This window comes from Nicotiana tabacum, chromosome 23, assembly GCF_000715075.1.
Source record: "Nicotiana tabacum cultivar K326 chromosome 23, ASM71507v2, whole genome shotgun sequence".
Lineage (NCBI taxonomy): Eukaryota > Viridiplantae > Streptophyta > Magnoliopsida > Solanales > Solanaceae > Nicotiana > Nicotiana tabacum.
Genome location: NC_134102.1, coordinates 112,887,490 through 112,910,339, shown reverse-complemented (window position 1 = coordinate 112,910,339; position 22,850 = coordinate 112,887,490). Strand labels below are relative to the sequence as shown.

The window sequence follows — 22,850 nt, the reverse complement described above, 5'->3', positions numbered from 1 at the left end:
TTTGTGGATAAAATCCATCTCTGTAACAAGATCCAAGCTCTTGATAGCATCTCTTGGAAAGTAAGATCATGATATTTAAAAAGTCACACTTATTGGCTACATGTTAACCCCTTCAGTTGTTGTTCAATTAATTGAACTATATGTATATGTAATAAAAATATTGAGCAAGATCTAAATAGGATAATATTCTTAAATTTGTACTCCATTACCTCACTATTCACATATCTCATACATGCACGTTTTAAGATATTAGAACACGAAAATTCTTAAGTACTCCTATGATTTATTTAGAATGCAAATATTTGATTTCTAATTGGAACAGTACTGTGACTATTAGTGTTCTTGAATAGTATTTTTTTTAAAAAAATATTCCCAAGTCTCAAAGAAGCATGAACAGTTTGACCGAGTGTGTAGTTGAGGACTATGTCATGTATATTAATTTTATTGAGTTTCTGGTGTATACTTAACAAAGAATCTGATGATCTGATGAAGTGCATAAGCTTGCGTTTTTCATGTATAATTATTTATTATCCTTTTGAATATTTCTTTCGTTGTATATAGCATATATACGAAGAGCATGTTGTTTGAAATTATTGGCTTTCACGACAAGCAAGAAGCCGAGGAAGCTAATATTTTCATAACTTAAATAAAAAAAAATTAGAATAATTAAGTTTTTTATTTGCCATATAATATTATTTTTCGGAGCACACGTGTCAAATCAATTATACAATAACATATGCATCTAAATAGTTTAGTTCTTCATATTCATACGAACTAATGGCATCCAATCATTTTTAACCTCAACTACTAAATCACTAATCAAGGATCATATATTATATGATTTTTATAATGTGAATTTATATATTATTCTTTAGTTTCTATTTTATTGCTCAAAAACATATTTTAATAATCTTATATGATGGTTTTTAAAAACAAATTGTACTAAATGACTCATGGTTTTCTTAAAGTTTTGTACTAAATTACTCGTGTGTTTTTAAATATTTTGTACTAAATAACTTGAGATCAAAGGCGGATCCAAGATTTAAATTCTATGGGTTTCAATCTTTAAGATTTTAGCATTGAATCTATTCACTTGTGGATTACACTAGATTAGTATTGTTGTTTGTTTGTTTTATTGAACCTATTATGTTTTAAAAGTTATGGGTTCATATTATTATTTGTTACAATTTTAGTGAATTTTCACACATAAATTATGCTTGACGTCTTCTCGGGATACACGTACAACGCATGTGACGAGAGACTAGTATTATATTAAAAGCATGAACTCTTAAAGTTAAAAGTCAAATTACATATTTACCCTTTTAAAAAATCTAATTACCCGCTTATAAAAAATTAAATAAAAGCAGCAAATTTATTTGAAGGGATGTAATCCTTCGGAACAAATACTAATGTCCCGAAAATTTTCTGTCCTAAACAGCTAGCCAACTACTTAGAAGAAAATTAAATTAAAGTAACAAATTTGTTTGAAGGGACGCACACCTTCATAATAGGTTACTATTGTTCCAAACAGTACGTTTCTATGTTCTATTTCAAAGTTCTTGTCATCATGGGATGAAATATTATAAGGCACAATTATCTCTTTTGGGTCATCATCAGCAATAATTACATGGGATAATTTAGAAGGCTGATTGGCATGTAGTTACAAACCCGACACTCATTTCTCAATTAGCGGCACTCCCTTGCTTCTTTTAATTATACTCATAACATTAGCGTCTCATCATCTTAATCTTTTCGTTATTCCGAAAAATATATTAATTCAAAGATGAAAAAGTTGTTGCGGAAGCCAAATGTATATAGTGTGAATGAGTCACAATTACTATACCAAAAATTATGACAACCACTAAATAATAAACAAGACAATAAGACAACAATAAAAGAACACCAGAATTTACGAGGTTCGGCCAATTTTGCCTACTTCCTCGGACACAATCAATATTTTATTCCACTCCAAAATTACAAGTGAAATAATACTAAAGAGAGAAGATACAAATGCCTTAAGAAGATAAAAAGGCAAATGAGAGGTGTGTTTAAATCCTAAACATTAGGCCTCCTTTTATAGGGTGAAATTCTCATTCAAAATTGCCATCCACCGATGTGGGACTTTTGCCAATTTCAACAAATCTCCACCTTGGCAAAATTCCACATCTTCAATTTTCTCTCAATAACAAATTTTGATTGTGTCTTCATCTTCAATCTTTAGTGTTCAACAATGTTGATCAAATCCAAACAATGTTGAAACTTGACCGCAGTCACCACTTTTGTCAGCATATCAGCAGGGTTCTCCGTAGTATGAATTTTCTTCACCGTGACTCTACCTTCTTCTATGATTTCTCGTACGAAATGATACCGAACATCAATGTGCTTCGTCCTTGCATGATAAACTTGGTTCTTCGCTAATTGAATAGCACTTTGACTATCACAAAAAATTATAATAATTTTTTGTTCAATACCAAGCTCCTTTATCAACCCCTGAAGCCAAATTGCCTCCTTCACAGCCTCTGTAATAGTCATGTACTCTGCCTCTGTTGTAGACAAAGCAACTGTTGACTGCAAAGTAGACTTCCAACTAACTGGTGCCTTTGCAAAAGTAAACACATAACTAGTAGTTGACCTTCGTTTGTCTAGATCACCCACAAAATCTGAGTCACAATATCCAACTACAGACCGATTGTCTTCCTACTCAAAAACTAACCCAACATCTACAGTACTATGAATATACCATAGAATCCATTTCACAGCTTGCCAATGCTCCTTTCCTGGATTATGCATATATCTGCTAATAACTCCAACGGCTTGTGAAATGTCAGGTCTTGTACAAACCATTGCATACATCAAGCTACCAACAGCATTTGCGTATGGTACCCTTGACATATACTCCTGTTCAGTTTCATCCTTTGGCGACATAGTAGTACTTAGCTTAAAATAGGGAGCAAGTGGCGTACTAATTGGCTTAGTCTTCTTATCTATGCCAAAACGTTGTAGTACTCTCTTCAAATATTCTTTCTGAGATAAACAGAGTTTCTTTGAACGTCTATCTCTTATTATCTCCATGCCAAGAATTTTCTTTGCCTCACCCAGATCCTTCATCTCGAAATCCTCTTTTAGTTGAATCTTCAACTTATCAATTTCTTCTGAATTCTTGGAAGTTATCAACATATCATCAACATATAGGAGAAGATATACAAAGGAACCATCATTAAGTTTGCGCAAATATGCACAATGATCGTATTTGCTTCTCTTGTACCCTTGCTGCAACATAAACTTGTCAAATCGCTTGTACCATTGTCTAGAAGATTGTTTCAATCCGTACAACGATTTTTCAAGTTTGCATACCATATTTTTTTTCCAGCAACTTTGAATCCTTCTGGCTGAGTCATGTAGATTTCCTCCTCCAAGTTTCCATGTAAAAACACAGTTTTTACATCCATCTGAACTAGTTCCAAATCCAACTGTGCTACCAAAGCCAACATAATTCTAATGGAGGAATGTTTTACAACTGGAGAAAAATACTTCATTGTAATCAATTTCCTCCTTTTGAGCATATCCTTTGGCCACCAATCTTGCTTTGTAGCGAACATCTTCTTGGTTAGGAAATCCTTCTTTCTTTGCAAATACCCATTTGCACCCAATTGCTTTCTTTCCCTTCGGGAGATTGGCCAATTTTCATGTATGATTCTGATGAAGGGACTGCATTTCTTCATTCATGGCAATCCTCCACTTATCTTCTTCTGAACTTTGGATTGCGTCTTTATAAGTGGTAGGAACACCATCAGCTACAATTGAGGTTGCACAAGCAACCGTCTCTATGAGATGAACAGGTTTCGTTATTGTCCTTTTTGGCCTGCTGGTTGCTATTGATTCAAGTTGTTGTCGAGGTTCCTGAGTTGGAATCTCCCTTTCTACTGGCTCTTCTTCCAGAGGGTAATCTTCATGAGTTTCCTCCTCTGCTTCTTGTGTAGGAAAAATAAATTTTCCCTCAAACTCCACCTGCTTTGATGCACCACCAGTTTGTTTGACATCTTCAACTGTCACCTTATCTGTTATGGCAGATTCATCAAAGGTAACATCTCTGCTGAATATAATATTCCTTGTCTCTGGACACCATAAGCGGTATCCTTTGACTCCAGAAGTAATCCCCATAAATATAGCCTTCTTTACTCTCGGATCCAATTTTGACTCTTTCACATGATAGTATGCAATTGAGCCAAACACGTGCAAAGAATCATAATCTACAGCAGGTTTTCCATACCATTTTTCAAATGGTGTCTTGCCATCAATAGCAGAAGATGGTAGACGATTAATGAGGTGGCATGCATATGTAATTGCCTCAGCCCAAAATTCTTTGCCCAAGCCAGCATTGGACAACATACACCGTACCTTCTCAAGTAAAGTCCGGTTCATACGTTCTGCCACTCCATTCTGTTGTGGTGTATGTCTGACAGTGAAATATCGGACGATGCCATCATTTTCACAGACCTTATTGAAATGATCATTTTTGTATTCACCTCCATTGTCTGTGTGAATACACTTGATCCTCCTGCCTGTTTGATTCTCCACCATCATTTTCCATTTGAGAAAAATTCCCAACACTTCATCTTTCCTCTTCATTGTATACACCCACACTCTTCGGGAAAAATCATCAACAAAGGTTACAAAATAGTGCTTCCCACCCAATGAAGGTGTTTTGGAAGCACCCCAAACATCAGAGTGTACATAATCCAAAATGCCTTTAGTATTATGGATCGCTGTACCAAATTTAACCCTTGTCTGTTTCCCTTTGACACAATGCTCGCAAAACTCCAAGTTGCAAGTCTTTACGCCTTTTAACAATCCTTGATTAGATAGAGCTTTCAAGGATTTCCCTCCAGCATGTCCCAAGTGCATGTGCCATAGCCTGGTTGCTTCTGCCTCTTTGTCATCACTGGATGTCACTATTGTTGTCCCAATAACTGTGCTACCACGATAGCAGTACATGTTATTGTTCTTCCGATTGGCCTTCATTACCACTAGTGCACCGGAGCATATTCTCATCACTCTATTTTCTGCAATGATTTTGAACCCTTTTGATTCTAGGGCTCCCACAGAGATGAGATTCTTCTTCAAACCCGGTACATATCGAACATCTGTTAATGTTCTGATCATTCCATCATGGCTCCTTAATCTTATTGAACCAATGCCATATGAGGTAAGAGGGCTGTTATCCGCTGTGTGGATGACTCCATATTCTCCTTCTTGAAAATTCACGAACCAGTCCTTGTTGGGACACATATGATAGCTACAAGCCGAGTCCATCAACCATATGTCTGATGATGTTGATAACTCTGTTGTAACTAATGAGAAGTCTGAATCATCACAATCAGCTACATTTGAATCCATAATGGCCTTTCCATTGTTATGTCTGGCCTTATTCTTCAACTTCGGACAGTCTTTCTTCCAGTGCCCCTTTTCTCGACAAAAAGCACATTCATCTTTGCTGGGTCTAGATCTCGACTTGGATCTTCCCTTCTTAGTCCTCGTTTGATTTTGAGGACGACCCCTCACAATTAGTGCTTCTCCTTCTCTGCCCTTCTGTTTTTCTCCCTTTCTTTGTTCATAGATGTACAAAGCCGAACAAACTTCTCTGAGAGAAATTTCATCATTTCCATGGAGTAGAGTAGTTTCAAGGTGCTCGTACTCATTAGGAAGTGACCCCAACAACATCAAGGCCAAGTCACCATCATCAAAAATTGCATCCATATTTTGCAAATATGTGACCAACTTATTGAAACTGGTGATATATTCATTCATTGTGGTACCAGGAACATAGGTGAAGCGAAACAGTCTCTTCTTCATGTACAATTTATTTTGACTGTTTTTCTTCAAAAATTTATCCCCCAGTGCTTTTCATAATTTACTTGCAGAAGTTTCCTCTGTGTATGAATATTTCTGCTCTCTAGCAAGGTAGGATCGAATGGTACCGCAAGCAACACGATTGATAATTTTCCAATCTTCTTCTCTAATAACATCTGGCTTCTTTTCTTCAATGGCAAGATCTAGCCCTTGTTGAAAAAGAATATCTAGAATCTCGCCTTGCCACATCCCAAAATGTCCTGACCCGTCAAAAATTTTTACTGCAAATTTCGCATTTGACACAATTCTTGTCATAAGCGAAGATGCCAACGATGACGTATTATTGACACTTGATGTAGATTCTTCTTGTTTACTGTCTCCCATTTTGACACAAATATTATTTAGTAGCTGACGACACAAATCAAGATTATTTCCTTTCTGGTGTGGAAGATCAGACTAAGCTGCAACCACAGAGCATACTCAGACAGAACCTTGACTCAGTTACCAAGATAGATCTTTTCTAATGTGGAAGATCAGACTATGTTGCAACCACAGAGCATACTTAGACAGTACCTTGGCTTTGATACCAATTGTTGCGGAAGCCAAATGTATATAGTGTGAATGAGTCACAACTACTATACCAAAAATTATGACAACCACTAAATAATAAACAAGACAATAAGACAACAATAAAAGAACACCAGAATTTACGAGGTTCGGCCAATTTTACCTACTTCCTTGGACACAATCAATATTTTATTCCACTCCAAAATTACAAGTGAAATAATACTAAAGAGAGAAGATACAAATGCCTTAAGAAGATAAAAAGGCAAATGAGAGGTGTGTTTAAATCTTAAACATTAGGCCTCCTTTTATAGGGTGAAATTCTCATTCAAAGTTGTCATCCACGGATGTGGGACTTTTGCCAATTTCAACAAAAGTATCATCACATAACATTTATATATGTATCATGCATTAGTTAGATCTCTTTCCTTCACTGTCTATTCTATTAGTAATGATTCAAAGCAAGTTGCCTAGCAATTTATGCTCTTTCTTCTCGCATTCTCATTATACTCAGAAGCAGATGTAGCCTAGAGTGTATGGGTTTATCTGATTATAGTAGAAAATATGGGAAGAACTTTTACTGATGGAAAACTGTTACTGAACAAAAAAAACTAGACAATTATCAATTTCAAAGAAAAAGATCTTCAGAAACATAAGAAGTCTGATAATTTAGAAGGAAGTTCAAATGTCGTCCAAAAATTAGGTCCAGTGCTGCTAAGTTTACGGGAGTTTATAAAAGCTACACGAAGGGAGACGGATGCATAAAAAATTCTTCGCCCTTTTCACGGAAAAAATATTAATTTGTTTATTTATAATGTTTTAAATACTGTTTAAGGCTTGAAGTTTGTGATGGAGATGTCGTATTCATGATATACTTTTTGATACTACAAAATATTTTTGCTAGGTTTTCATGTCAATACATTCAAATCTATCTCTGAGAAGGCCAAAATGTTATTTATAGAAATTTTAGTATATTAACAGGTTGAGAATACTTTAATCAAAAGAAGACAAGTCAATTAAGTTTTTTTAAAAATAAATATTTCTAACATATGGACTATTTTTTAGTGCTGCAGTAGCAAGAATCTAAGTACTATCTCGAGTTGGTATTAGTAAAGAGAAATAATTCACTTTTCTTGTCAAAATTGATGTGATAGTGAAAATTCAAGTAGGAGTTTTATTAAGAAAAATTAGCAATGATACGAAGGAAGAAGATGAAATAATAAAGATCAACATCCAATAATTAATAAAAAAATTAAAATTAAAAATAAATTAGCGGCCTTTCTTTTACATGTAAATGAACTTTGAACTGATCTGATTTTGAAGTTGTATTTGTCAAAAAGTATTACTGCTGGTGTACCAATCAAAATATCTATTTTAGTATTTTTTTTAATATAAAAGAGAAACTTGTGCTGGTATAATATTCTAAATTTGATTTATATTCGTACCATCGTCATTTTAATCGATAATTCTTCTAGTGTTTTTATTCTTATTTAGATTTCATAAATTATCTATCTATATTTATACAAAAATAATTACTCAATAAAAGGAGGTCAACACAATCTATACTATAGGTGTAAGTGAATTCTATGTTAATATATGTTCAGCTAAAGTATTCACGATTTTCATAAATTTAGATATCAGCTATTGATATTAATAATTATGTAATATGAAGCATGTTATAATCTGATAACACAAGTCTTAGTAATGACAAAGCAATTAAGCCACACAAAAGGAACATATATTTGATTGTTCATGGTCATAGGTTTAGAAGATATATTGATCTTTCACATAATTTGTAGTTTTATTTTTTCAGGTATAAGTATATACTTAAAACTTTATTGAAATAATAATAATATTATAAATTTGAGGTACTACATGACTTAGTACATTACTTAGCATATGTGCATCGCTGTCGAGAAACTAATATTTTAAAATGCATAACATGTATTAACTAGTAGTAAACATCAGATTTATCATCGCGTTGACAAAAAAATTATTATTAAATCAATCAAATCCAAACAATATGTTTCCTCTATATCCAGATCTGTTTCTTGTAAATACCCCGAAAATTAAAAAAAAATATGGACCTTGTAAATACCCCGAAAATTAAAAAAAAATGTGGACATTCATGTATCTACTCCAAAAGAGAAAAAGGGATTTTTTTTTTCAAATTCGAGAGGTTAAAGGGGTCAGCGTAAATAAGAGCAAGCATTCAGAATGAGTAGGAGGTTAGTAATTCCTTTCATGAAATAAATCGGATAATTATAACATCATCATCATTATGCTTGCCCCATCAAACCAAAACAATTGAATATCTTTAAAAGCTAAATCAGCAACTTTTTAAATAAAACATTTTTTCACAAGAAGAAGAACCCATCAGAAAATTTGGATCTTTACATCAATTTCGACACCAAAAGGTGCCTCAGACGACCGTCGTGAGAATTAATCCAAAAAATCATCATTTGGCTTTAACTGATTTACCAAAAATACTCTTAACATTAGAAAAATACATAAATGAAAGCATTGAAGACGTAATGAAACTTTAGAACAGCAAAAATCTACACTAATTTACATTAGAATAAGCTTTCAGGGTTTTTAAGAGCGCCACGAAAGAAACAGAGGATGGGAACTTATTTATAAGGGTAGGAACGTCGTGTCAATAGGGTTTAACCTCAACGGATGTTTCCTATTGGGCTTTAACTGGTGGTTCGTTATGGATCATGGTATAGTACATTAAGCCCAAAAGACAAAGCCCACCTGCACCTACACTAATACAAGGGAGTATAATTTGGGGTTTTGGGGCGGGGGAGGGGAGGAGGAGGGGTGAGAGGAGGACATAAAAAGTATAACAGCTTTATAAAAGAATCCCTAGCTCGTTCATATGCAATCTCTGCTGCTTTTCAGTGTCCGAAATCTCAAAATCAGAATCAGAAGAACCTGGAGCATCAGACCGCACTGGGAGTCCTTTCTTTGCAGCCAACTCAAGCTCGCATGCCTTACCAATTTAGGCATCAATATAAAAAATGCAAGCTTTGGCTCCTTCCAATGTCTTTCTCCTCATAATGTACATGGTGTAAGTTTTTTCAACAACGAGAGGAGCCTCTCGGCGCTTGAGTTCTTCTTTGAGTTGAGCGATCTCTGCAGAAAGATTGTCCCGAGCGGACCTAGCAGATCGGAGACTGACATCAAAATCATGGACAATTAAACTATACAGCCTGTTGTGGTCGATAGTTTTCTTATACTTCTCCTTCAACCAGGCATGTCTCGTCCCCGCGGCAGCAAGTTATTCGACCTTAGAATTCAAAGTTGCTTCTAAATTAGTTACCCCTTTAGCAGCAGCAGCAGCAGCCTCACGATCATTGGCAGTAAGAATGACATTTTGGACTTCAGCCCATTTAGCCTTGACTTCATCAAAACCGTCCCTCAGCAGCCCAACTTCCTGGCTAAGGATCACCGCTTCTTGCTCACTTTGCTGCAAACGGGCTTCCAAAACATCGGCCTCAGTGGCCCTGGTTTCCAGTTCCGAGAGGCGAAGAACAATCCGGTCACTTTCTGCCAAAAGGTGATCCCGTTCAGAAGAGAGTTCCTCCTTCTCGCGGATTAACCTTTATAGGCCCTCGGAAGCAAGAAAATTGGCCTGCAAGATAAGAAGAGGTAAAAATTTAAAATGCACTAAGTCAGAAGCTGGAAAATACCAGAGAAAGACAGAAATATACCGTTGCGACATTATGCATGGCAGTGTTCAACAAATACTCCCTCGAGAGTATCTGAATCTTTTTCCCAATCCTTCTATGAAGCCAAGGGCTTCAGGTAATTCGCAAGCTCCACCGGCCGGGAAAGAAGGTTGCACCCAGTAGAGATCGAGAAGGTAACATTTCTCCTCATTTGAGGATCTTTAGAAGGGGTAGCATAATTTTACTCCAAATTCCCATGAACAGGAGACTGGGGAAGAAGAACGCCTTCAGCACAGCCAGGTACAACCGTTGGAGATGATGTTGTTGGGGGAAATGAGGATGAAGATGGAAAAGATGTAGCAGCTGCTGGTGGCGAAGAAGGTGGTGACAAAGCTGGTAAAGGAGAAGAACGAAAAATGGCTACATCGAAGGCAGCACTGGTTGTTGGGTGCTCACCAACCAAGGACGGCAAGGACCCGGTACTCTGCCTCGCAGTACCGAGCACAACGATTAGGGCCCGAGAACGGGAGTTGGCATTTTCCACCAAATCAAACTCTCCCCAAAGTGCCGAGACATCATCCTCGATGGATATGACTGCATCAACAGGTTGAGCATCATGTTGAGAGGATAAGGATCATTGTCTTCTATGAAGAGAAGCTCCCTCATCACTAGCTTCTTCATCATCAATCACGACACTATCTATGATCGGCCGGAAGGAGGACCGACCAACGTCGCCACCTGGGATAATTCTGGGGCATCAACCTTTGCCCTCTTATTCTTCTCCCCGGCCGCAGAAGAACGCCTTATTTTTGGTTGCTTGTTCTCTAGCCGGGGACTATGTGAGGAAATATTTGTGCCCGGAGTAGACCCGGCGGCACCCGTTCGAGCAAGCGCTTCCTGGAGCAGCCTCGCCGCATCAGCAGGGTCGGCCAAAACATCCTCTTTAGGGATCTCGACTGAGCCCGAGGGAAGACCTAATTTGACAAACAAGACAGGAGATTCAGTCATATTCCATATATACAAAAACTAAAGCAAAGCAAATTATAGTTACCATGAGTTTTGGCCTTCCACTTGTATTTGATAGACAGTTCTTTCCACAAGCGGATTTCGGGCGTGGTAATGTCGAAGATCTTTTTGACCCACCGGTCCAAGCCTTCTACCACCGGTGGAACCCATCGGGTCGCTATAACATACAGAAGTTGAAAGATCAATACATGCGTAAAAAACACATTTAGGGAGGGAGAATGTATTCAAAGAAACTTACGGGAACGGTTCCAAGCAACCGGAAAGGATGAGGCAGCTGTTGGAATAATGTCACCGGAAGCAACTGCAACAAACCGTTCCACCCACCCTCGGTCATTGTCATCATCCATTCTAAAAATTAAAGTATGGTGACCACGCTTGCAAAGATTTATCATCTCCCCCGGAAGATCTTGGGGGAGTACAGATTCATCATGTGAGCCAGGGTCGGCTCTTCTCTGGTTTTAAAAGCACAAGCGCCGAAGGCATGCAACCGTCCTCCATACAGAGGGGCTTACCTGTGCCAGACATACCTAGTAGCGAAGACAAAATTTCGCTATCACGGAATCAAGCTCCCCACTCAAAGAGAACGTGCCCAAGATAAAAGGGTACGTGTAAAAATATGTGAAACCCTCTCTGGGAAGGGTCACTCGCTCCGATAGGTCGGGAGCAATGATGTCCAAATTCGGGCAGCAGCAGTCTTCCTTCACAGTGGGGATACTGGAAGGACGAATGGAAGATGGATACCTGCTAACCGCCCTATGTACGGGGGTTATCAGTGGGAAATTTCTCCACCAAATCCTTCAAAGTATTAGGCCTTTTTGGAGATTATGAAACTCACTATTGGAGGAGCAGAATCTTCGTTTTTGTTCTTATTCTTTGAAGAACCAGAACGTTTAGATGAAGAAGCCATTAGAAGAGGGGAAGAAAAAGTTATGTGTTTGGAAGAAATTAGAGAAGAGATGTAAAACAGGGATGCAGGTTGGAAGTTCAAGCAACTGGTGAAACCTAAAGGAAAAAGGGAGTCGATACGTATAAGTAAAAATTTTGGGCGGCTAAAATACTTGGCTCCAATTACCTCGATAACCGGCAAAAGGCGTGCTAAATCATGTGAGGACGCGTGTTCAAGGCATTAAATGCGGAGAGACTGGTGTCTAATAAATCGTTAGTAACCTTCAAAATGAATTATAGTAATTCCCGCCAAAAGAAGATTCTCACCAACTTCCCGGTAACACAAAGTTATGTCACCAAAAAGTAGGGGGACTATCTGTATTGAGTAAATTATGTTATGGTACGTGGCCATTAAAGAAGGGGACACGTGGAATCGAAGCCAAGAGGACGAAAAATCGGGCACATATACCTTGTGTGTCACCGAGAAAGGCAAGTCCATAAAGGCATTAAGCATGCTGCGCCCGGTAATATTTAATGAAGAATATTCCATAGCATTAAAGGGTAACGACTCATTACAGAAAATTGGGCATTTATGTTTATCGTTAGGCTTCCATTATCACATTTTAATAATTGTCATTAGTGGTGGGCCCGACCATTATGCCCACTGAGTTATAAATTAAAAAGCTCAACTGTCATTGTAAGACACGATTTTCTGGATATCAAAAGACACATTCTAAAATAACATCCTGATACTATTTTTCTCTTTCTAGCTTGTTGTTCTTATTATCATCGTGCCCGGAAACTATGTCCCAGGGCTCTCCATATTTATCATTTTATATACATTTGAGCTAAGTATCTTACATCAAAATTGACTGATCCATTATCTTATGGGATCAAATTGATTCATCTGTGTAGAAATCACGAACAAATTCAACTGTAATATATTCCGGGTAAACAACAATTACATTGTAGCCATTTGAAATTATGAGAGAGTTATTCAATAAATTATTATATATGCTCATAAATAAGGATCTTCCTCCCATGAGTTTTAGTTGTTACTATACAATTTTTATACATAATAATAAGGGTATGAGAGTTAAATATTCACAGTTTATTTAATTAAGATATGCGAATATTTTCGTATTGTCTATTCAGTTTTCCAATTGATTTTTAATAATAATGAGTTTTTTCATGATGAATGACAACTGTGAATGCTAATATTATACCGGTACTAAGTTTCACAGGGTCCTCAATCCAAAAAGATAATTAGATTTCCTTTTGATCAATTTCTATAGCGTCAACTTATTGTAATTTTTTAAAAAAAAATTGGACCATTTTGTTAGTAAATATTTTATTTTTCTATCTCTACTTAATTTATAATAGATTATTTAATTTTATCATTGTACCGCGATAAATTCACTATTTTATATATACTAAGGGCCCGTTTGGCCATTAAAAAAATTCCTTTTTTGAGTTTTGTTTTCACTTTTTTTTTTTGAAATCAGTGTATGACCATGAAATTTTTGATTTTCACTTGAAAATGAATTTCAAAATTTTTTAAAAATTTGAAAAACTCTAAAAAGCTATTTTTTAAAAATTTTCACTTCAGATCACTCACAAAAATTTATAAACAATCCGAATTATATTCATGTCCAAACACAACTCTAATTTTCAAATAATATTTTAAAATTTCTTTTTCCACGTTTTCCCAAAATTTTACAATTCTTATGTCCAAACGCCCGCCAACTAAGTACTGTATTACTTTTTCAAAGCTTAAAGTTGATTGCGGTCCAACAGTTTGAGGAACATTCTACACACGACTGCGAAAGCCTAGATATTTCCATGCCTTCCAAAAGAACTCGTGAAACTTCTGGAACATTCAATTTAGTTTCTCTATCAAACACATAAATAGCAGAAAACCTCACCGCTTCTCTCATTGTAAAGCACTCTAATGTCTTTAGCTATCGAACGAATATCAACAAATGGAAAGCCCATTCTACGGAAGCTATTGGTCCCAGCCGACTCGCCCTCGCTATTCCTCAAACATGAGAGGAATACCCGTGCGGCCGATACACCAAAATGCTATCGGTATTAAGCCGGTTGTTGAGATTCCGGTCCACTTCGTCGGTTCGGATCCTGAGCGGCCCGTTTCATCCTTGAAGACTCAGGAACCTAAGCCGGACCAGTCCGTATTCGCCTTAAGGATTCAGAAGGTATTCAGAGGGTTTTTAGTGAGAAAAAGCTTGAAGAAAATTATATCAATAGGAAAAGAGGTGGACGAAATTGAGCGCAAGATTTTGTGCGGCGAAATGGCGGAGTTGATTCGGAGAGACGAAAGGGAGAGGTTGCGGGTAAATGAGACGCTGATGTCTCTGCTTTTGAAATTGGATTCCGTTCGTGGAGTTGATTCCGGTGTTAGGGACTGCAGAAAGGCTGTGATTAAAAAGGCAATCTCTTTGCAAGAGAAAATTGACTTTATTGTTTCCGCAGGTAATCAAATTGCAGTCGAAGAGGAGAATAAATACAACGATTCCGATGAAGTCCCTAGATTGGTCAATCAGACCGAAGACATCCCCCATTCTACAGGAGATCAGGACGAAAATGAAAAATCGACATGTCAGAGTGAAGTTTCTGATCTATTGGAGCAGAGTGTGGAAGCAGAAAATCAAGCAGCATTGAATTGTAGGAAGAAAGATGAGAAAACACAAGTAGAGGGCGAATGCGATGCAGAGAAGTCTGATGAGTTGCCGGAGGTAAGTGTGGAAAGAGGCGAAGTAGGAGATGTGATTGAAGGAATTGATGAGGAGGAGAATGAAGCAAGGTTACATGGGGAAAATGAGAGTAGAAAAAACAGAGAGTTGATGGAGAAAATGGTGGAAGAGAATGAGAAGATGATGAGAATGATGAATGAGCTGTGCCAGAGAAACGAAATGCAAACGCTGATGCTGAATTCACTGGCGCAGAGGGTGACGCAATTAGAGAAAGCTTTCCTATGTGATAAGTTGAAGGCAAAGACAAAGAAAAAGAGGCATACTGCTTAAAAACTGCTCTGGCAGAAGCCGAGCCAATCTTGTTTGAGAGTGTTTCCAGTGACTTAGTATTTCTAATGAGCAATTCGTTGATTTTGTCTTTTTTTGTCTTGTTCTAATCTTCTGCTCTTTCCTATCTACCTATGTCTGTAGTGCGACGTGTCTCTTGCTGAAATTAGAGAAATTGATAGATTGACAAATTCTTTGGTTGGGTTCTTCTTCACTACAACTGTGAACTGGTTAGTTTGCACACTGCGCATTGGCCTTTCTGTTTGTTTTATTTTATTTTTTCGGTTATTTATTCAAGAAAGGTCTATATTTGTAGTCTAAATTGCTGTTATTTGCTTTCTCCGGTAATAGTTTGGTTGACTTTACTTGCTCTGTGATTAAGAGGGGAAACTCCCAAAGTTACATTTCCCGCATAGTTTAGTTTTGTTTCTTCAAGTTTGTCGAATAAAATGAACGATTCTTATACCATATTCGCTTCCAATCTGCGAGCTCGATGGAAAGGTGTTTTCTTCAATTTTGTCACTTCTTATATGCTACAATTTATGCATGTTGCTGTGTATTCCTGTTTTTATTTGGGTTTTCTTATTTCCATGCCTTTCAACTACGATTTACCTTATTATTTTGCAGAAAGTGAGGATCAGGTGTCTACTTGTTTGATTTGAAAAAAGGCGTTTATAGGCAAACATGCTGCATTTACGTGTTGGTTCGGTTATGTCGTTGACCACTCAATTGTGTTTAATCTTTATACTCCCGTAAAACTCCATCTTGCCATGAGTTTCTCCTCTGCGCAATAAATGAATAAGTTTTTCTATAGCCAGTGGACAATTCCCATCCAACCAGTTATTGATTAGAAGATTTTGATTCTCTTGGAATTCTTCAGAATAGACACTTTGCAAGATGATGAATTGAAGTCTGGCTATACTTGATGTAATTACTGGCTCAATTTTGCCAAGGCAAACTGTGTATGTAGCATAGAATATGTTTGAGAATCTGATAAGTTACTAAAAGTTACAATCCATCTTTTAACCATGTATCTGCTACATGGACCAATAGTGCTTCTGTAGCTTGTAATTTGTATCTTTGTTTTGGTTATGTTTTTGTCCCATCGGGTGATTTGAGTTCTTGAACTTAAATTAGTATTGAGCTTCATCGAAGTGTTTTCTATTCACTGAATTAATTATTGCAGGTCATTAAAATAACTGATTTGCTTTATCGAGAGCAAAGAGTTCAAACTCCGTGAAAGTGCCAATTCGTCCGTCCACACTAGCCAACCAGCCAACCACGATGACCATTCGACATATAATATTGTTCATGATGAAATTATCCAAAGACGTCCATGTAAGTCTTTCACTATCTCCAAATTGGATGAATTTCTGCTCTATTTCGCCCTTTTACTCATGTTTATATGGTTACAACTATTCACATTTGTTTCTTTTTTGTCAAATAGTCAACGAGGTTGAGAATGGATTTTACTTACCTCAAGTTCGGAAAGAAGTTCAGTAGTAAGGGTTTTCCATCATATTACTAGATCTTAATGCTTATATGATCTTATTCGATATCATAGATTTGACCATCTACTTATTCTTCCACTTCCTTTTACATTGCTATCTCAATGTATTTAATAATCAGTTGCTCAATTCTTTAACTTTGTGTAAAAGTTATTTGTCTTGATTACTTGCGAACAACATGATTGCAGAGAAATAGAACACCCAGCCAACCATACAACTGGTGCCAGTAAGAACTTCTTAAATGACTGAATGAGTATTTTTGAAATACAGTTATTACTTCATCCTTTTTTGTTGATTTTTTTTAACCAGACAGTTTTACCATATTGGATAATAGAAAACTAAATACCATCCAACATGTGATGGCTGAATATTTGATATTACTTTATGATATCTGAGTCATGACACCAAAGTGCTCCTTCTACAGACATCAATATCTTTTTCTCTTTCTCTTTCTCTGTCTTCCTTGAGCGGTCCTTTGCTATGTTCCATAGAGGTCAAGTTTTTCAAAAGGTCATAGGTTTTAGGTTGCCAGATGAAATATTGAAACTCGTTTGAGGAGCTGATGATGTATTTGCCCTAAAAAACAGGGAATTACAAGTATATCCTAGATTGCATATGCTGGTAATACAGTTGGAAGTATTTTCCTGCCAACTTTTGAAATTATGAGTTCAAAATTTAATATATGCTCATAGTTTACTAATTTACCACATATATTCATGCTCTATGTTGAAATTACTAGGTTGAGGGCGCTTATGGCTCGACGATGCAGTCTTATGGAAAATTGAAAGGACTGCTGGAAGATTAGCTTCAAAGCTTGAACTTTCACTTTCAATATAGTCAAAAGAAATGCAAATGGCGTCACTCCAGAATCCACATTGATTGTTTTGAAGTGAAGGGGCTTTGCCTACTAACTAGGAGCTTCAGTCACATGAAGAAGTGTAAGTTCTTTGATATTAGTTGACTTGAAAAAGGTATTGCAGATCTGATGCTCCTGTTGATATTTTTTCCCTGCTCTGTGGAACTTGAGTTTCATGCGTCTTTGTTTCTGAGTTTGAACAGCTTAGGCAATAGACAATTGTTATCTCCTGGTTGAATTTCTACTATTGTTGTAGAAGGTTGTAAATTTTTTATAATTAAGTGATTTTTAGCTAGACGGTAGATTTACATTAGTCTCATTTTCAACATTGAAAATGGCAGAAACTAATTTAAAATTTTGGTGTAAGGTGATGCCCATGTTATGAAGAAATCTTTAACAGGAGTAAAAGAAGGGGTACATTGCACCTAGTTGTTGAACTAAGTGATATTGAGAATGAAGTTATAGTGAAATTTGTTGACGCCTTACAACTGATCTTGAGAATGAAGTTATAGTGAAATTTGTTGACGCCTTACAACTATGTTAAGACATGATGCAATATAGGTGTCTAATTACTCAATTTGCTCAGCAACCATGTCTTACAACAAGAAGATGATAGGATAAAAAGATGTGGATGAAAATATTCTACTACAGATTATAGGTAGACCAAGAAGAACCAGAAGTGTCAAAGTGCATTGGGTTACCTATAAACTCAACCATACAAAATGCTTCTTTATTATGTGAGGATAAGAAACAACACTGGAAGACTGGTAGCATAGGAAAGACAACAGAAGGACTCAATAGTAGAAGAACAAGAGAAATGGTAGAAGAAAATGGGAGATATAGTTCAATCCCAAGAAGAAACTATTCTAGCTGCTCATTTTCTGAGTTATTAAGACGAGTTTACACATAAAACTATGGTAGTCAAGGTATTTAGTGGTGTATTCTGATATTGAATTCACTTTGTAGAGTTTTTCATTATACTTGGAGCATTTTTTGCTTAATTTCTACCCCAATAAATTTTAAACTTTAAAAAAGGACTTTCATATTACCTATTGTGTAAGGTATTGATAATATTTTTTATTGTGCCTTACCTCTTCAGATTTTATTAACATTGAGATACAGTTTTTGCTGTGCATTTCGACATTAGTCACATCAAAGTACTAGATACAACTTATTTTAACATAACTTATCTTAATTACATGATACTTCGGTACTTTCATAAGTGCAATCTGTTGGGGTTGTTAGTAATTTGTTGAACATTTCTACGTGAGATTTTGTTGTATGTTCAAACTGGGACTTTGTCAGGATAAAAGGAATCAGTTGGGGGTGGGCATAATCATTTATGTGGAGACTCTTGTCACTTATTTACCTCTTGATATTCTTAAATTTATCGTCTCTTATTAGGGTTGCCTTCACGACTAACAAGGATTTGAGAGGTTGACAATAACTACAGGTGAAGCCGTGCATAGAATTTGCCAGGTGAAATATAATAAGAGAGAATTACTGGGAGGAAAAGAATATAAACCCCTTACCCCAACCAAAGTAAGAAAGAAATGTGTTATATTTTGATAGAACTTTTACTGAAAATTTTATTGTAACAAGAGCCATATTACAAGACTGAGCGCTTTGCGCCCTTACCACCAGACTAACAAGGATTTGAGAGGTATAAAGAAGCAATTTGGGTGATGATCAAGGTCTTCTTGCTGCTGAAATTCAGTCTCCACTTCACCTCGGCAAAGGATGATAGCAATATTGAGTCAAACCTTGTGTTGTGTTGAAGGACGAGCACTGGAAGAAGAAAATATTATTGGAGTATCAGTAGTTGTATATACAGTTAAAATAATTGTGATTTTTTGGTTGATACATAGTTTCTGTTATATAATATTATATGTTTGCACTTTGGTTAAGATTTCTAAATAATTTGGGAGCAACACTTTTTCCATGTAAGCATATTAAAGTGAAAATTTTTGGGCCCATGGGCAGGACGTGTACTTGCATAAAACACAGATATTGGAATGTATAGATTATTACCGCAATTCATTGTATTATGCTGGACTTTCGCCTTGTGATTCTTTGGTTTAGTTACTCGAACTAAAATGGTAATTTTCCCGTAGCACTAAAACGTCATCATCGTATGTGTCATTCTTATTCGGCTTATCCTCTTATGAGGTTAGCTACATCTCTCTTATATGTATGGGAGGCATGGAAGTTGTGACTTGAACCTCTCTCTGCTTAATATATATGGTCATTCACATTCACTGTGGAGTTACTTATAGTAAATTGTAAAGTCATTGTTTGGACATTTTTAAGTGCAAACAACAGTAAATTAGAATCAAGGAAAGAAGTAAGTCTTTGAATTACATAGATCTTCATTATTTCAATCAGAGGCGGATCCGGATTTAAATTCTATTGGTTCAACTGTTAAAATTTTAGCATTGAACTCATTATATTTTTACATATAAATTCTACTCCTCGTCCAAAGTTATGAGTTCAATTGAACCCGTCATTGGCACACTACATCCCCTTGATTCCAGCGTTAAGTGGATTAAAACACCATGATATTAAAAACTGATCTAAATTGATATAAAAGATGATAATCAAACTAAAAGTTTTCTATATGCATAATAGGGCATTCAATAAGCACAAAAGATGGCATAAGTATACTGAACATCTCTCGTGCTAATACGCATAAAATATAGGATGAATCGCATCTCTAATACCCGTAAAACATTACAAGATTAATGCATTAGTCTAAGGCACCTACATAGCAAATGATCATCAATTGAATGACAAAATGATCATCAATTGAATGACAAGTAAAAATAAAATTGAAACAAATAGGGAAGGTGGAAACAATTTTACCAAGAGAACAACAGGCACCAGGAATCTCAGAAAGGCTAGGAGTAATTATGGATGGCTCTTCAGTTTTTTTTTTATCTACCCACATAAGGAACGCTAGACTCATTTTCTTTGTCCCCACCCTCGATCTGTTTTCTCCACTTAATTCATGCTCATTCTTGCTACCAAAATTATCACTTACAGAAAAAAATGATTAACTTTTATTATTCCAGCATAGCTCTAAATGTTTAGCATACATTACATATTACAATGGGATAGAACACTATCTTTTTTGAGTTGAAATGATCTTTGAGAACCTCAATATAAGCAATTAACATACCACAATGGCACTTGAGTGTTCTCTATCCTTACCTCAATACCATCATTTTTTACTAATGTGCTAGATTGATAAATTTGGTAAGCAACAATTATGTCTTAGCTTACTCTTAAACCATATACCATGTTTGATGGAGACCCTCTTTCGCCATTTCTTTGATGGCTATCATTTTGAGGATGCTAAGCACCTCAATGTCTTCTTTCCAAACTAAGTATGGCCAGTGTAACATCCATTATCCTTTATGGCCTCTTAAGAGGTGTTGCAAATTACCATGACTTTGCAACATAATGTATAGAGTAGCTATCTAAGTGTCACCTCCAGAAATGTTGTGACGTCAGTTTTTGTCATGACCTAGAATCCCCACCCTCGGGACTGTGATGACGCCTAACATTTCATTTGCTAGGCAAGCAAACGCTAGAATAGTTTTTAGCCATTTTAACAAAAAATAAATTAACTGATACCAATTAATCTGAACAACTGAAATAAAACTAAAATAAAGTGAGGGAAACCATGATAATCCGCAGTATCTAGATACAATCCCAGAACTGGTGTCAAAAGTGCACGGGCTACTAGAATAATATAGATAATGGTCTGAATGAAAGTAAAACTGCTCGAAAAGAAATAAACAACTAGGATAAGGTAGAAGGGACTTCAGGGCTGCGAACGCCAAGCATCCGTACCTCAAGTCCCCGTCCGATGGTCAATCTGAGCAATCTACTGACCGCCTCTAGGACCGACTCCAAAATCTGCATAAGAAGTGCAGAGTGTAGTATGAGTACAACATGTACTCTGTAAGTGCCGAGCCTAACCTCGACGAAATAGTGACTAAGGCAGGTCACTTACAATAACCTGTACGCATAATAATAATAATGACAGGAAAAGAATACATGAAAGTAAGGCAGTTAACTTATGAAATTAAACTCAATCCTCAAAATCGGTAAAATCAGAAACACCAGTACTCAGAATCTCGTATGAAAGTATCGGGAACTAGCACAGTACAACAATGAATACAAAATACACAATTCGTTGTGGCGCGCAACCCGATCCCACCGTACAAACACAATCCTCCCTTATTTTACCCGTTGTGACGTGCAACCCGATCCCACCGTACAAAGACAATCCTCTCTTATTTCACCATATCAGTATCAATAATAATATATAATATCCGTTGCGGCGCGCAACCCGATCCCACCATATAATCAGAATCAAGATCATATTCCTCCCTTATTTTATCATATCAAAATCACATATAAAATCCGTTGTGGCGTGCAACCCGATCCCACCATATCAATATCAATCCTCCCTTATTTTACCTGTTGCAGCGTCAACCCGATCCATAAACAAAATCAATAAGTGCAATCAATTTAACAACTCAAATCACAATAATATCTACGATTAAAGAAATATAAAAGCGAAGCCATGAAGGAACCTCGTACCAAATCAAGGAATGATAAGATTAATACAAAGCAACAAGGCAAGCCAAATATATGACAATTAAAATGTACAAGTAAGACAATTGAGGCAAGTGGAAATTAATCATGGAAGCATTGAAGAAATGTACATTTTAATACGAGAGAAATAAGTGACAAGTAGCAATAGTTCCTATTCCCTCAAATCAAGGTTAGACCCAACACTTACCTCGCTCCGCAAGCAAATCAAAGCTCTACCGGGGCCTTTCCTCTACAATCCACCTCCAAACTAATCTAATCTAACCAAAATCGACTCAATAACATCAAATAATACTGGGGAAATCAATTACAATACGTGAAGTTAAGATCTTTATATTTTTCCCAAAAAGTCAACAAAAGTCAACCCCGACCCTCTTGGTCAAAACTCGAGATTCGGAGCAAAACTCATTTACCTATTCACCTCCGAGCCCGAGTATGTAATTAGTTTCGTAATTCGAACTTAATTCGAGGTCTAAAATCCCTAATTCTATGCAAATCCCTAATTTCTACCATGAAAATCCTAGATTTGATGTTGAAAACTTATGAAATGTAATGTGTAATTAAAAAGAAATAGATTAAAGTTGCTTACCAATAAATTTAGAAAGAAAATATCTTGGAAAAATCACCTCTAGGGTGTTTAGGGTTGAGAGTTTGAAAGAAATGAGCTAAATCCCGTTTTTTTCCTCTTTTGTCTAGGCCCAGATATCGCAATTTGCAAACCCCGCAAATGCGAAGAAGCCCACATCTACGCTGTCATCCTTCGCAATTGCGAACCTGGCAGAAGCACTCTACTATCGCAAATACGACACGGTGCGCCAGAACCATC

General features: G+C 36.4%; 1 protein-coding gene and 2 non-coding genes across 5 annotated transcripts; 1 reads left to right on the top strand and 2 right to left on the bottom strand.

The window, feature by feature from the left end:
• Positions 1-8,626: 8,626 nt before the first annotated feature.
• On the bottom strand, positions 8,627-8,699 carry LOC142177859 (small nucleolar RNA Z105). The gene has a single exon (XR_012706404.1). It is a non-coding gene; the product is annotated as a small nucleolar RNA Z105 (small nucleolar RNA).
• An 86-nt stretch (positions 8,700-8,785) lies between these two features.
• Positions 8,786-8,883, bottom strand: LOC142177863 (small nucleolar RNA Z161/Z228). Its single transcript, XR_012706408.1, has one exon. It is a non-coding gene; the product is annotated as a small nucleolar RNA Z161/Z228 (small nucleolar RNA).
• Positions 8,884-13,798: 4,915 nt separating this feature from the next.
• On the top strand, positions 13,799-19,343 carry LOC107796465 (uncharacterized). Of its 3 annotated transcripts, XM_075245273.1 has the most exons (5): positions 13,809-15,267; positions 16,224-16,375; positions 16,485-16,539; positions 17,285-17,483; positions 18,806-19,343. In XM_075245273.1, the coding sequence occupies exon 1, from the start codon at positions 13,982-13,984 to the stop codon at positions 15,038-15,040; it is 1,059 nt and encodes a 352-aa protein (XP_075101374.1). In that variant the 5' UTR covers positions 13,809-13,981; the 3' UTR covers positions 15,041-15,267; positions 16,224-16,375; positions 16,485-16,539; positions 17,285-17,483; positions 18,806-19,343. The 3 variants fall into 3 exon arrangements, with proteins under 3 accessions (XP_016474726.2, XP_075101374.1, XP_075101375.1); XM_075245274.1 differs by lacking the exon at positions 16,485-16,539; XM_016619240.2 differs by having other exon boundaries at positions 13,799-15,267; positions 16,224-17,483.
• Positions 19,344-22,850: the final 3,507 nt, after the last annotated feature.